Raw genomic sequence first — 14,394 nt, 5'->3', positions numbered from 1 at the left:
CCTAATACCGCCAACGCCACAGAAACTCCCTGGAAGAATCTGATTGCTCAGGAACCATAGTCTGCTTCGATTACGTTGCCACTTGATCTCTCTAGAACCATTAGCCAACGCCGTAGCCAAAAGATGACTTTACAGTAATCACCAGGTTGAATAACAAGCTCGCAAGAGGGAGGGCAAACCGCTTCCATTCCGTTACGTGCATGTATACGTGTACATGCCCACACCCAAGCCCGAGCAGAATGTGGTCCTTTGTTCGCTTTTCAATCCTTCTCTCTCTTAATTCACTCTTTCACCTCTGTTACTTTTCCACCCGTCTGCTCTCCCCTTAGCCCTAACGCCATGCGATGATTGATGCGATGCCTATGCATTTGCTGATCCAACTTGAATCTATGCCAGAACTAGAAGCCGAACCAGAAAATGCTTTGATGAACCCCGAATGAAAAATCGGCAAGGAGACAGAAGTAGCCGATGATGGGTGTCGATGATGATGACGATGATGAAGATGAAGGAAGCGGGCGGGCGGGCGAAGCTGTCCATTCAATCAGTCGGTCTAGCTCTGACTCAAATTCGATGCCGGCCTCACAAAGCTCGCCGGCCTTTTCGAGGTCTTCACAATAAACGGACTGGGCATTTCCTCCGTCTCCACCTCCCGATTCCATACGGGAGCTACCGGCCATGGCATCGACTTTGTCCCAGCCCCAGTGCCCGTTCCAGTGGCGCTGCCGCTGCCTGCGCTGTTGGAAGAGGAGATGCTGTTGGTATTACTCTGCTGCTGCTGCTGCTGCTGCTCAAAGTTTGCGGTTATCGGTTGGGGTTGTGATCGTGGTCGGGTCGGTAATTGCGACTGTCCGCTACTGCTGCTACTGCTGCTGCTGCTGTCCACTGCTGACGCCGCGATTGTCGCGTGTTCCTTAAAGGCGCGTAGTTTGGCTTCGTTGGAAATGATCGCGCTGATGGGCCTACCACCGGCGCGAGCCTGGTGCAGCTCGACAAGCGAGCTTCCGCGAATGTTCTTGGCGGCCATAAGTCCGATCTTCTTAAGAGGCGGAGCTTGTGGCAGTGACTGTTGTGGTTGGTTGTTTTGTTGCTGGCTGAACGACGATTCATCGCATGTGGACGACATCCGCTTGAGACCTCTTGTTCTGACGGTTATGTTGGACGTGACGGTCGAGGATGGGGCGTCACTACCGCCGTTGCTGCTGTTGTTGATGTTGTTCGCGCTGAGTCTTCTGCCCACGCCCGTTACCGATGGTATCCTACTGAGTCGTCGGGTTGGGCTGGGTTTGCGGTCTCGCAGGGAGGGAGCGCTGGGTGCGGAACGAAGGGGGTGTTGTCCTATCGACGAATGTCCACTAACTGTCTTAGAGCGGGTGGCTAACGTCTGTTTGGAGCGTAAACCATGGATTGGAAGAACATTGGAGTTTTGTTGCGAGTTGAGCGACGGCCTCGACCTGGTTGTGACAGTACTGAAAGGGTTCTTGCTGGATTTAGTGATACGTTTCGGTGAAGGAACCAGAGCCTCCGCTTCGGACTCGTCGCCAGAGTCTATCATCTCTGTTTCTCTTGGGACCTCCCAGTTGCTCTTGTCTGTAGAAGTTGGCTCCTCGCCAAAAATCATCCGTGGGTTTGTGGTCGGCGCTTTTGTCAAAGCCATCCGACGGGGCGAAAGGGAGAGGGAGGCGATCGTGATAGGTGATGGTGAGGCCATTTCAATGTCCATTGGCGTGCCAAGTACAGATTCAGCGGGTGCGGAAGAATATGTCTGCGCTCTGTGGAAGGGTGTTCGCGGGATTTTCTTTGTGATGTCACAGCCATCAGTCGACTCGGCAATCGAGATATCGGTGATGTCCGTAGTAGAAGGGAAGTCGCCGTCACCGCTACCGACTGAGGACAGGTTGTAGTCAGACACCAATGTAGCAGCAGTCGAAGAAAACGAGCCCTGCTGGCCATGACTGTTGAACATGGGTCCTCTCCCGTGGCGTTGTAGCTCTGCTTCTACCCGCGCCTGAACCTCCTGCTCGAACTTTTGTTGTAGAGATTCGATTTCCTGGGCCACCAAACGGTCAATCTCCAACCGCGCCTTGACTTCCCATTCCCTTCTCAGTGAGGCATCGATCTCGGCGCGAATGGACGATTTTTCGGTTTCGAGTGCGGACAACTTGCTGTCAAGCTCGCGGATACGCTTGTTCAGGGTCTCCTCTTTCGTTCTGAGAGTCCTGCTAAATTCCACAACTTCCTTTTCCTTCCTCATCAAACGTACAATCGGCAGGTTCAGAAGTGTGGCTGTGTCTGGCCTTCGATCGGGGTTCACGCGCAGGCAATCCTTGATTGTTGCAAAGAGTTCTCCCGAGTAAACGGAAGGTAATGGCGCAATCTTGCCCTCCTTGATTTTCTGAACCAGCTGGTAATGCGTCTTGGCGTTGAATGGGGGCTCTCGGGCGCAAAGCTCGTATATGATGCATCCTAATGACCAAATATCCGACTTTAACGTGTATTTCTCTGCCGCGCAGATTTCCGGCGACATGTAGAAGGGGGTGCCAACGTAGGTCGAGGCAAAGTCGTGCGACTGCATGACCTTGGAGAGTCCAAAGTCACCAAGCTTTACCGAGTTGTCTTCGCCCAAGAACACTACGAGGCAGCACGTTAGACCAGTCCACGTACGCATCACAGGGTCACCTACCGTTCTCTGGCTTGAGATCGCGGTGCAGAATAGTCATGCCACCCGAAGGAGGTTTTGGCCTTGCTGTTGAGCCCAAACCAAGGACAGTCTTGCCGACTTCTGGAGGGTCGACGCCATAGTGGCAGCGGTACAAAGCGGTGACAAGCTGGGAAAAGATGCTCCAGACGAACGATTCCTCCGCGTACTGGTTATTCTTAATAAGGTTGCGGATAACACGGCCCAGGTCGCCATTGCCACAGTATTCCATGTAGAGATGTAGGTCTTGGGTAGCTTTGAGATGTTCGCGGTGGTAGTATCCGACGATATTGGGGTGCCGTAGGGTCGAGAGAATCGAGAACTCGGCGTGCAACTGTTCACGCTCTTTTTGCGACATCTTGAGGTAACTGATCTCCTTGCGGCAGAGGATCATGCCGTCGGCTTTGCGCCGCACCTTTCGAATGATGCCAAACGAGCCATGGCCTGTGGTTGTCAAGCAAATCGTTGTCAGCCATCAATGTCACTGCTACCCTTTGTGCATGTGCATGTGGAGCGCCGTTCGATGGTTGGGAGAGGGTGTTTTCGCATACCGATCTTTTCTAGAAGCTCGTACTTGTCGCTCTCCGACATGTTGGCGGTTGACTAGATCAACGGGACCTCTGACAGGCTATCATGAATTGGGAAGAATATGCTGCCTGATCCATAAGACAATCGTTTCGGGAAGTGTACCGTGTTGAAGGATAGGCCCTGTCGTCTAAGAGGTGCCGGTAATGCAATAGCAGCGTTGTATGCGATGGATGTGATGAATGCGATGGTGTATGGTGATTGCGATGGGTGTATTCTAGTGCCGGGAAAGGATGCGCACGATTGCGTGTAACCAATCGAAGTTAGGTTCCGGGTCTTGTTGGGCGGCCCGGCTGGTCGTGGACGCTTCGGATGGGCTGCCCGCCTGCGAACCTGTCAAAGGGAGAATCCCTACTACCAGTCAACATCGCGTTGCCCAGCAACTGGCGCGGGGCGGTGAGGCAGCGTACCACCTTAAACATTGAAAGAGTACCTACCAATACCTGTAAGCCGCCGCCTGCCAGCAAACCTTATCGATAACACCAGTAAGCTATGATAAGATAAGATGTGTACTGCGGTTGCGAGCCAAAGTAAAACCCCCTTGTCACGTACCTGGCACGGACCACCACAGCCAACGCTTCGTGAGCACTGTGTGGTCGACGACCTGGCCCACGGGTTAAACTTACCCATATCACCATAGTACACTACCTCTACCTAGGTACAACTCATCGGCTGTCCCGTCGACCATCCGGTGGCGATCCGTCACGACTTCCCGCATCGGCTCTTTGGTCCGTGCTAGCGCCCCGTAGCCGACCCGATTGCGTTGGTCGTCCGTCTGCTTACATATCTCCGGCACCCGAGATACCCATTTGCGGTGCCGCCACCCTCCTTCAGTGCAATTCTCCTCCGAATATAAACTTCTCGTTCTGTTCCTAGTTCCTTGATAACGATACCCCTTCCTTGTAGCATTCAAAACTTGGCAAAACCAAAGGAAATATACGCACAGAAAAGATGGTACTTCGCAAAGACCAGCTCGAGCTCAAGCTCAAGGACGATGAACAACTAATTCGCCAAGGCGTCCTCCGCAATGAGCATCCGTTTGATGATTCCCCAGAGTTTCATGAATTCATACAAGCGTGCCGTCGAGGCGATCTGAAGCACTGTCAGGAGTTGATCTCAGGTGGCGTCAACATCAATGGCAAAGACAAATATGACTATACTCCACTCATTATCGTATGTGATGTTCTCGAAAGCCACCTCAGGCTCTTTGAATTCTGCAGTAGCACTAATATTTCAAAAGGCAAGTCTGTGCGGGCATTATGAACTGGTGCAACTCCTGTTAGAATCCGGTATGTCCTATCGCAAAGCGCCAACTCTCCACCATCCAGTCACTTACACGCAAGTCCAGGTGCTCTGGCCGACCCCGATTCATTCGAGCGAGAGCGCGCGGTCTACAACGCTCTGAACAACAAGATTCGGAATTTGCTACTTTCCTATGATTACACCAAGACTGCGGATCCTTTACAGGCTTGGTCATCCCATATCACCTCGTTGCTTGTCCGCGAGATTCCGAAGACGACAGACATCAGTCTCCTCACAGCTTCTGAATCGTTCCATCTGCATAAATTCATCCTCTCTTCCAGGTCGCCCTATTTCCGAAGAAAATTCGCCGACGCTCCTGAAACTAGCACTTGGAAACTATCCCACTCCATTCCTGTCGAGGCTTTTCGGGTCGTCATAAGATATCTCTATCTTGGTGAACTTCCACGCGACCTTGTTGGACCTCGGAGTACAGCCACTGAGGAGGAGGTTTTCAAGGGGATCGACAAGCTCTGCAAGCAGCTCGAAATTGCCCACCTGTGGGAAGCTGTTCTTTCAACGACCGACCGACGCTTGGCGCGCCAGAGGCATCAAGATGAGGTCCAGCGTGCTCAGGCTCAAGTAACTGCTTACTTCCGAGACACGGTCCTAAAGCACAAGTTCACAGTTGACACTTGTCGGGTGGGGGACGTGAAATGGCCCCGAGACAACGCTTTTTCCGCAAACTGTTTGTTGCGTGCGGACGAGTTCGACGAGGGTGAAGGAGAAGATGTCGTTGAGCCCGCGGAAGAGGCGCTCATATCTCGTCATGGTATTCCCATTGGCCCCACAGCGGCGTTGAACTCAACAAACGGAACTTCGAATGGTGCGAAAAAGCCCAAACGCTCAGTCCTCTTCCCGGTGCACAAAGCCTTTCTCATCCGCAGTCCCTATTTTGAAACCATGTTCTCCTCCGAGTTCATGGAAGCCAAGGAAACCGAGCATCTCCACATCATCAAGGTGGACTGTCTTCCCGAAGTTCTGGAGATCATCCTAACATTCCTCTACACCGAGAGGTCTGACTGCCCGCTCGAGCTGGCTCTGGATCTTCTCTACGCGGCGGACATGTTACTGTTGGATAAGCTCAAGACCAAAGCCGCGGTGGCAATCAGCACTCTAGGCAGCGGTACCAGCAACGCGCTGGTAGACCGCACCCATGGTGGGGCCGCGGAAGAGCTACAATCGCCACCACCCGCAACGTCGACTTCGGCACCTTCGAGCGGGCAGCAACAAACACCAACTGGATCATCGCCGGAAGCGGATGGACAGTCAGTCGAAGTGGAACCCATCAACGTCTACGATGTCATCCACGCCGCCTGGGACCTTAAAGTCCAGCGTCTGGAAGATTTCGCCGCCCGGTACCTGGCCAGTCGATTGGAGGACTACATCGACGAAGAGGAGTTCGCCGAGTTGATTCAGGAAAGTGCGTCCCGGCTCAAGAGGCGTGAGGAGACGGACACTATCGAGTTGCTGGACGATATTCGGTATTACCTGGGCGAGCGATTTCGGTTCCGGTTCGAGGGTGATGGCATTGAAGAGATGTTGAATGAGGAGGGCGAGATTGATGCTGCTCAGGTAGAAGACCTGGCATTAGAGGCTGAGGATGGGGAAATCCGTCTCGAACAGCCTTCTGACGGCCAGAGGGAAGTGGGAGGAGAGGAAGTGGGGAAAAGCACTGAACGTGATGGTGAGGAGGAGGGAGGTGGTGGTCTACGAACATTAGACGGGAAGTTGGTTGAGGATGAGTTTGTGTCGGATGCGGTCAACTACCAGATCTTGCTGGAAAAGATCGATAAGATGCTTGACCGTCTCAAGCTGGGTGCTTGAAGGGCTACGAGCGTTTACAGGAAAAGATATTGCATCAACGCATTAGGTGTAACATATGTTACGATTGGATACAACGGTGGTTTTGTATCAATATGGTTCGCATAGAAGTTGGTCGTTTGTTTGAGGTGTCTCTCTCCCCCATCGCAGCGCCAAAAACTGAACTCGGTTTTTCTCGCAACATCCTCTCTTTCCAGAGCAAGAATCGGTAGGCCAGCAACATCATCGTCTTGCATTGTAAGCGCAGCCACGTGTCTTTGGTCAGAGAAAGAGGGAAGGATCCCACAAAATGTGTTGACAGTACTGAGATATCTGTGGCACCAGTATCGCAAATATTGCCTTCCTTCCTTTACGCCATGCTCTCAATACTTGATGCGGGCTTCCGCCCCAACGACGAACGTTGTCTCCAATTACTCTACCCCTTGCTTATATCCCGATATCAATATAACAATATTCTTTGCTTTTCATCAGACAGGCTTCTTTCTTTTCGGAAGCGGTCGCGAAGAAATTGTATCATCCCCTACATACTAAGAAGTGAAGAAAAAAAACTAAAAAAACTACGACTATCTATCAAGTCAACATCTTAAAGTCCCATTGCCATCCATCACAAACGACCCTGAGCTGATGTATATTGAGTTACCTATCCAATCATTGACTGTTCCAACAATCAGCCGCCCTCGGGAACCGGCATGTAACACCACCAAAAACAATTCAAAAAAGACGGGGCCCAGGTAAGGTTGCAGTAGGTAGGAGTGACCCATGATTTCCGGTGCCGTTAAATGTTTCAGCAGCAAGTTCATCAACCAATATCACAACCACTAACAAATTATTCAAAAGTACATGGATCATCGACCAACCCTCATTATAGACTTGCCGAACCTCCTACCCGTAGTTATGTACTATGTATACCAAGCACGGCACAGATCCCTCCTGGCCACGGCCACGGCTAGCCCCTGAATGACCCCCCCCCTTCCCTCAAGTCTTCTCCACGACCCCATGCTCTTCGGCAGTTCTCTAAGCCGGGGTCCTTGTTGTCTCGAAGCTGTGGATGCTAGTGAGAAAGGAGAGAAAGCAGGGGAGGATTGATTTCAAGCCTCTTCTGGTGGTGATGATTACTAAGATAATTAGCCCGCGCTCTGGAACATGCTGCCTCTCTTGCATCCATAGTAGAAGCTATGTAGCGTGTATACTGTACATTGGATATCTGAAGATGCGATAGGATAGTCGTGGGTTGGAGTTTTGAAACACGGGACGGCGGGGGACGATCTCCCGCGCTCGCATCCGGCTGTGATGCTTGATGTACATTGGCAACTGGCACATCTGCATTTTTGATTTCATTTACGCACTACAGCCAGCAAAGGGGGGATCTCTTGTGTGTAGTCAGCTGCTTTCTGATCTCTGATCTCTCATCTCTGACCTTAATCTTGTGAATAGCCGCTGAACACAATGAAGGACAGCTCTGACAGGACTGTGTGCGGCTTATCAGCCGTTCGTTCGTTCGTTCATCGTTCTTTGGTATTTATGTGTAGACTAAGTAGGGGACCTGATGCGCCTGGTTTACGTAAGCGGTAGACGCGCAAATATAATGTTGCTGGCGTACTTACTACATAGGTACGTAAAGAAATGTACTAAGCAATCGTATCCAGAAACACCGAGCGCACAAGCGCGCCTCATCCACTGAAGTCTTTCCTCCCTATACACTACACAGAGTACAACCCACCACTCACTCATCACACTCGTATTCACTTTCACACTTACACCTGCTCACGCGTGCGTACGCACATGGCATGGCACATCACACTACAGTACTTGCTTACTAAATAGCGACAACGACGGCAGGGGAATGTTTGAAATCGCGATGTGATGTGATCAATGTCTCGGGTCGAAATGAAGCCCTCCACGTCGGGCACGCCCAAAACACCCTTCGGGACGTCTAGTCTCGGTTCCGACTTCCTTCTTCGCTTCCCCCGTGGACCCAGTATCATGGTTTCCATGCCATTGTTCTGTAGTGTAGGTAGGCCAGAATGGTACCTTACGATGAGAGGAAAGAGATCTTCACTTCACGCCCGCGGCGGGGGTGGGCCTGCGGGAGAGAACTCAGGTGGCTGAGTTGATGGCGGATTTGTTGGTGGTCATTGTAGTGTAGTTCTTTGCTTTTATGTTGCCTAGTGGGTTAGACGAGATGATGAACTACATTTGATCGGGAGGCTGAACCTGGAGAGTCGCACCGTTTTCTTTCGTCGAAGGTTGAAGGAGATGGTGGCTGTGTTGTGGTTGACAAAAAGCTGATGCCTAGCATCTTCCCAGGTTCCCCCAAGTTGTTACCTAACAAGGTGGTGAAACAAGGAGGCTTCTCGGGAACGACTCCCGGAACAACATTTGATTGTGCTTCTCCTCGTGCCTGCCGGGTGCGTACTGCGGTACATGTACTTTACATACCACAGTACTAGCGAGATACCATGGCCCCGCTGTGGGCAGTTGCAGGGATATAAAGCGTTTAAAGGCCCCGCAAGGAAGCTTTCCGTACAGTACAGTACAGTACAGTACAGTACAGTACAGTACAATGTAGCACCGCTCTGTGGCACCTACTGCGCAGTACACACAGAGTAGCAGAAACTACCATTCAAGTTGCCTTGTGCGATCGATAGAAGGGAGAAGAGGAAAAAGGGAAACAATGGTGACAAACTACCAAATGTTGGAAACAAGGCTAAACGGGTAGCAGTACCCTGTGCCTGGGCCCTGGTTGCCTGTCCATCTCACGATGGCCCCACTATTTGTATGCTAGCCCCTGACTCGCGAAGTCCCGAAATGCCATGGGAAGCGAAGCGATGGCTGGGAAGAAGCTATCGTCCGCTTCTGGACTTAGCTTCTAGAAATATGTCTCACTCTGTCGACGTGATTTGTATAGCCGAGTCGCATTATGTATCACTTCTTCGTCCGTCAGTATCTTTTTACTGTTGTCGTCGTCGTTGCCGTCGTCGTTTGATACCCGTCTCCGTGAGCTTCTAAAAGGACTGGTTATGCAAGTGAAAAGGAAACAACAATATACAAACACTACTATAATTGCCTACCTCTCAATGACGGGCAAGCAAGCAAGGGCATGGAAGAAAAGCAAAGAACGAGATAGGGTCGAAAAAACCAAGCAGTGTCAGGTAACTGGGGAACCCCATCAGCCTATCTGTGATGTGCCATAACAATGAAGAAAGTTGGCTGCTGATCCAAGGCGGGACTTGACGTTGATGATCGCCAACGCCATGCAGAAAGCCATCGTTTCAGCCGACTGAAAAGAGCAAAATGCCGCATATTCTCAATCAAACCGGATTTATCTTATCCCCTTTACGGTCTAGTAAAATCCATGAAGAACCTTCGCGTATGCAGGGCGGCCAGCGGGGCCGGTAAGCTGAGCATACCACTCAGAGTGACTGGCAAGTCTGGCCCCAAGTCTGTCACGCAAGTGACACGCAGCCGATCGGGCGACAGCTGATGTGCTAAACTCTGTTGAGCCTAGTTCCCGTGTTCAGAAATCTAGGTTGAATTCAAAAAGCGGAAGCTGACAGCTGGATGCGAAGATGGACTCGAGACATTACCTATGCCGGCATATAGTGCACTGCGTAAAATGTTAGCGCTGTGGTTTGCAAGTGGCAGCGCCTTGATTCTCGGAGAGATGGCTGGGACGCTCACCTCTCACCCGACTCAGATATAACTCAAAGATCGTTTAAACACTATATGATCGATCTCTATCAAGTACATGAGTCTTTGACACCGTCAGTCAATGCTAGAATTCTCTGCGCAATGGAAAAAATGAAATTGTGACAGAACTAATGGAGCTCGTAACGTTGTCGGCGGCCTCCTGATTGGCACAAGAACCCCGTATTGGCCTAGCATAGAGTACCGAGTACCTGAAAATTACAATCAAGAACCCCGGTAACGGACTTGATCATCATTCACAGGGTTAACAGTATTCCCTTTGATGCGCGCTGCGGATGTATCTAACTGGGCAATTTATCGAATATCATCGATCAAGGCACAGGGGGAGAGAGACTTGGCTCAAGCCCTCAACACGACACGTTTGCAACGCTGCTAGGGGAAACCCGGGCTATCATCACGTAAGTTTAAAGCTTATTGAGCGGAAATCTCCGTGAACCCGAATCAGCACGGGGTTTTCACGGCATCGAAAACACCTCGAAAAGTTCCATTGTCGGCTTCGATGACTACGCAGCGAGAAGTGAACACGATTTCCCGTTGTCACATGTGTACCTCAACACAATAAAAAAAAGTCGCGATTCAGGGGTTGCTGGTCTTGACACAATATGGAGCCCTGGCTCGGCCGTATTGTTGCTGCTCTCGGTCTTTCGGCTTGATGGAAGCTGGAGCACCCGCTTGCGACGGGGAGCTCTGGATCCGCACGGCGCACGGAGTGGAAAGTAAATATGCTGGGAAGCCATAGATCCCTGGAACTTGCAAGCGGAAAGCGGTATGTGTTGCGCGGCCGATAATGGCACAATGGCTCGATAATCTGCATGGATCAGACAGATCGTGTGGGGTTTTGGGTTCATTTCGACCTTTGTCCATCTTGGAACGAGTTGCTGGAATTGTTGATGGATAGATAACTGGAGGCGTCTTCGTATCGATAACCTTGTCAAGCATACGCAGGGTTCATGTTCGTTTTTATCTTGTCAAACCTGGACAGATGGAATACTGCGACGGCAATTTTTATAAACTTCTTTTTCATAGTGTACTTGATAATCTTTGATTCATTTACTTAATTGTCTTTCTTATTGGGACGTAACAAGAGATCCCACAACATGATGGATGGTTGCGGTTTTGTTGGTCGTGTCAGTGGCCACCAGGTGAAACAACAGGCATCGAGTCACCGCAGAATGTTTGAGCTTTGGGAGGAACCTGACTTCATATCTTCGAGACCTCGGCTCATGGCTTCGGTTGCACAGACATGGCGGGAGGGTTGTTACTCAGCATAAACAGTAGGCGTCGAGACTAATGAAGAGGCGTCATGAGCCTCGCGTGACTTAACCGCCGTGTTTCAGTGATACATTATTTAGGCGGGCCTGGAGAGAAACCACTGTTGAACTGCTATTCCGCTGTCAATGTCTCAAGTCAGGCTGTGGGTGAATTTCTCAATCTCAAAGCCAACTGCGTAATACAGGGTGTGAACGAAGATCATTGTGGACGAGGTGAAGTGATAGAAACCCGAGTACGCTTCACAGCCACAGAAGGCACGACGAGACGAGCCTCATTCGTATTTGCCCGTGACCGGCGCTGCCTGTTTTGAAAGGAAACATGCCGTGATGCAATAAAGGCTAATGAGGTGATAAGGTTGACCCTGATATCGCGAGTTTGGCAGACATGCAAGTGGAAGTGCTCGACTCACCACCGGTCGGTTCTGTGAATGTCAAAACCACACAAATTCCGCCGCTTCCGTCCCGGGACCACCAGCAGGCATCTTCCAGGCTGAGGCGTAACCAACGAAACCATGCGTATTGCTGTCGAAGACTATTCGTCGATCATGCAATATTAGCAGGGTCGATAGCAGGAATAATCATGGAAAAGAACATTGGCATAATCTCATGTTGCCAATGCAAATCGATGCCAATGATGCTTCGCCATGAGAAGCCACAGAAGCCCCCCAACAGGGAGCTAGAGGAATTTCTTAGTTATACACTAGCGCTGACTGCTGAGCGCTCAGGTCACCCGCCTTGGTAACGGCAAACTTGTGATACAGAACACGATACATAGTAGTAACGTACTGTGTCGTACGCCCATGACATCAGCACCTGGCAGCTTTCTTGACAGCCCCTCCGTAGCAGCAACCGCCATCTCGGCAGCGGGCGGGCAGGCAGAGAAGCAAATGTTGATCCCATCCACATGGATTGGGGAACATTTTTGAGAACAGACAAGGATATGGAACCCCGGTCTCGCTTGGCGAACAGGCTGATCGACGGTGATCAACCGAAATGCGACAAGGGGGCAGAATCTCATTGCTCAGTTGGCCGATGCTGGCCCATGCACGAGAGGAGGGGTCGGAAGTGTAGTCTGGTCGTCGAGGGAGGGGGGTCGCAGGTAGACGAGGGATGGGAGGGGTGAGAAAACGAAGACTGCAATGTGGGTTGATAGTAGGAAATGGAGGGAGCCATCAGCATGAAAACTGGTGAAATGGGTTGGTACTGTATGCTTTCTGGGCGCTAACCTCGAATGGTACGCAAACCCATCACGGGCTGAAATTGTACGGATGATAGAGAAGGGCGCTAGAAATAAAAATGAGACAAGGGTCGTGAAATGGAGGCATGACGGGGAAGGACGACCAACAAGTTGACGAGTCTACGACGACGATGACCACCCCCCACCCCCCCTGCCCCTAGGTCCCCTCCAGCCAGCGACGCATGAGCTGCAACGGGCCAGGGAGCCCCATTGGTGGAAAACGACGTCGGACTCGAAGTTGCCTTCGCTCGTCCTAACGGTCTTTCCATGCCTTCTATTCCCCACCCCGCCACATCCCACGGCAGCTTTGCACCGAGCCACGGCAGGACGTGATTGGCGCCGTGGCCCAGAAAAAGCAAATGGACAAAAGAGGTGCAGACTCTTCCAAGAGAAGGCCACTTTTGCTTGCCTTGCCGTCCTGTCGTCGAAAGACCACCACCACTCTTCATCATCATTGTCGAAATTGCCTGCCGAGAAAAGTGTACCTATGTCCCTAGGTAAGACAACATCACCCCAAGCTAGCGATACCATTATGGCTGCTGACGAACCTTACCCAGAACGGCGAAATCTCCGGTAATGTACATATCCCGTAATTCATCTTGCACATCACCGCCAAGGGATACTCGTGAATGTACTGCGTATGGTGAGGCTCTTTTCGACCAGCTGCAGCGTTCCATGAAAGGAACTGCAACCTGAAAATTATAACACAGGTACCATCTATGAAATAAATGGGGCAGGTACCTGCAGTGTATTTTACCTTGACAGAGTGCCCCTGCGGCCCCTCCTCCCCGTTCGAACCTAGGATCTTCCGCAGGGGTTGGGCATGACGCTGACGCGGATGAATAATTTGAAAGGGAGAGGGGGGGAATGGAAGATGTGATGGGTAACTTAACTCACCCGAGGTGGATGATGTTTCTGTTTCTCTTCTCCCACTCGCTTGACATTTCATCATTTTCCCCCTCGTTAAGTACTGTCCACACTTTTCACTTGTAAGGCGGTGGTCGGTGCAGTGGTGCTAAGGCCAAGAAAGTGCTCAGGTGCTCAGATGCTCCATCCCCCTCAGTGAGAGGATGCACCGGTTCATCTTTCTCCCACATTCCTCACCGCCTTCGTCAAACTTCCCATTCTGTCGTCCACAACCACAACCACAATTACCGTCCCGTCACGGGGTTCGCGTAGTCCACTAATTGCATGATGCGCAAATCCTCGACCGACTAGCGCAATAGTATAATCAGTAGCGTCATTAGATACGGGGGCCGTCCGGGGGTAAATACTCCAGTGCCCGAAATATCGGCCAACTACGAGTCTACTGGCACCACTGCACTAATGACCGAAATGTGAACTACTGGGCTGATAGTGTCCCACGCTATTGCCGTACACACCTACCGTTCGTTACTGCGTACCTAGATTACCGATCTTCGCTTCCTTCTGACGGGCTGGCGGGTTGCTGATGCTCGTGCTTGAGCTGTCATTGATCACCTGTTGCCGTGTCTGGGTACCGTAGTCATATATACCTAAAATCGAAGCTAAGTGATTACCGATGTGAGCATCTATCTCATGGAGATCCAAAGTACAACCCAAACAACGGTACAAGGAGCGAAACATTCCACGACCTCCATTCCCAAAATTGAAAGGGCTTGCAAAAATCCACAGCCAAGCTTTATCATGTATGTCATGTCCAAAGCTGCCATTTATTCGTTTCCCGCGATTTTTTTGGTGTTGCCCGAACCGGCCGCCCCCTCGGGCTGCTCCCTTTATTTGCTATGTTGATTTGC

The 14,394-nt window shown here is 51.2% G+C and overlaps 2 protein-coding genes across 2 annotated transcripts; one reads left to right on the top strand and one right to left on the bottom strand.

Annotated features, from left to right (window-relative positions):
• Positions 1–102: 102 nt before the first annotated feature.
• Positions 103–3,391, bottom strand: B0T23DRAFT_66000 (G2-specific protein kinase nim-1). The gene is made up of 3 exons (XM_062841601.1): positions 3,247–3,391; positions 2,681–3,139; positions 103–2,628 (listed from the first exon to the last, which is right to left on the bottom strand). The coding sequence occupies exons 1-3, from the start codon at positions 3,284–3,286 to the stop codon at positions 551–553; spliced, it is 2,577 nt and encodes an 858-aa protein (XP_062695059.1). The 5' UTR covers positions 3,287–3,391; the 3' UTR covers positions 103–550.
• A 685-nt stretch (positions 3,392–4,076) lies between these two features.
• On the top strand, positions 4,077–6,413 carry B0T23DRAFT_65965 (uncharacterized protein). The gene is made up of 3 exons (XM_062841600.1): positions 4,077–4,453; positions 4,521–4,569; positions 4,629–6,413. Exons 1-3 carry the CDS (start codon positions 4,232–4,234, stop codon positions 6,404–6,406), a joined length of 2,049 nt encoding a protein of 682 aa, XP_062695058.1. The 5' UTR covers positions 4,077–4,231; the 3' UTR covers positions 6,407–6,413.
• The last annotated feature ends 7,981 nt before the right edge of the window (positions 6,414–14,394 follow it).

Source organism: Neurospora hispaniola (genome assembly GCF_033458365.1).
Source record: "Neurospora hispaniola strain FGSC 10403 chromosome Unknown B0T23scaffold_2, whole genome shotgun sequence".
Lineage (NCBI taxonomy): Eukaryota > Fungi > Ascomycota > Sordariomycetes > Sordariales > Sordariaceae > Neurospora > Neurospora hispaniola.
The sequence above is the reverse complement of the archived record's forward strand: the minus strand, read 5'-3'. Positions and strand labels throughout refer to the sequence as shown.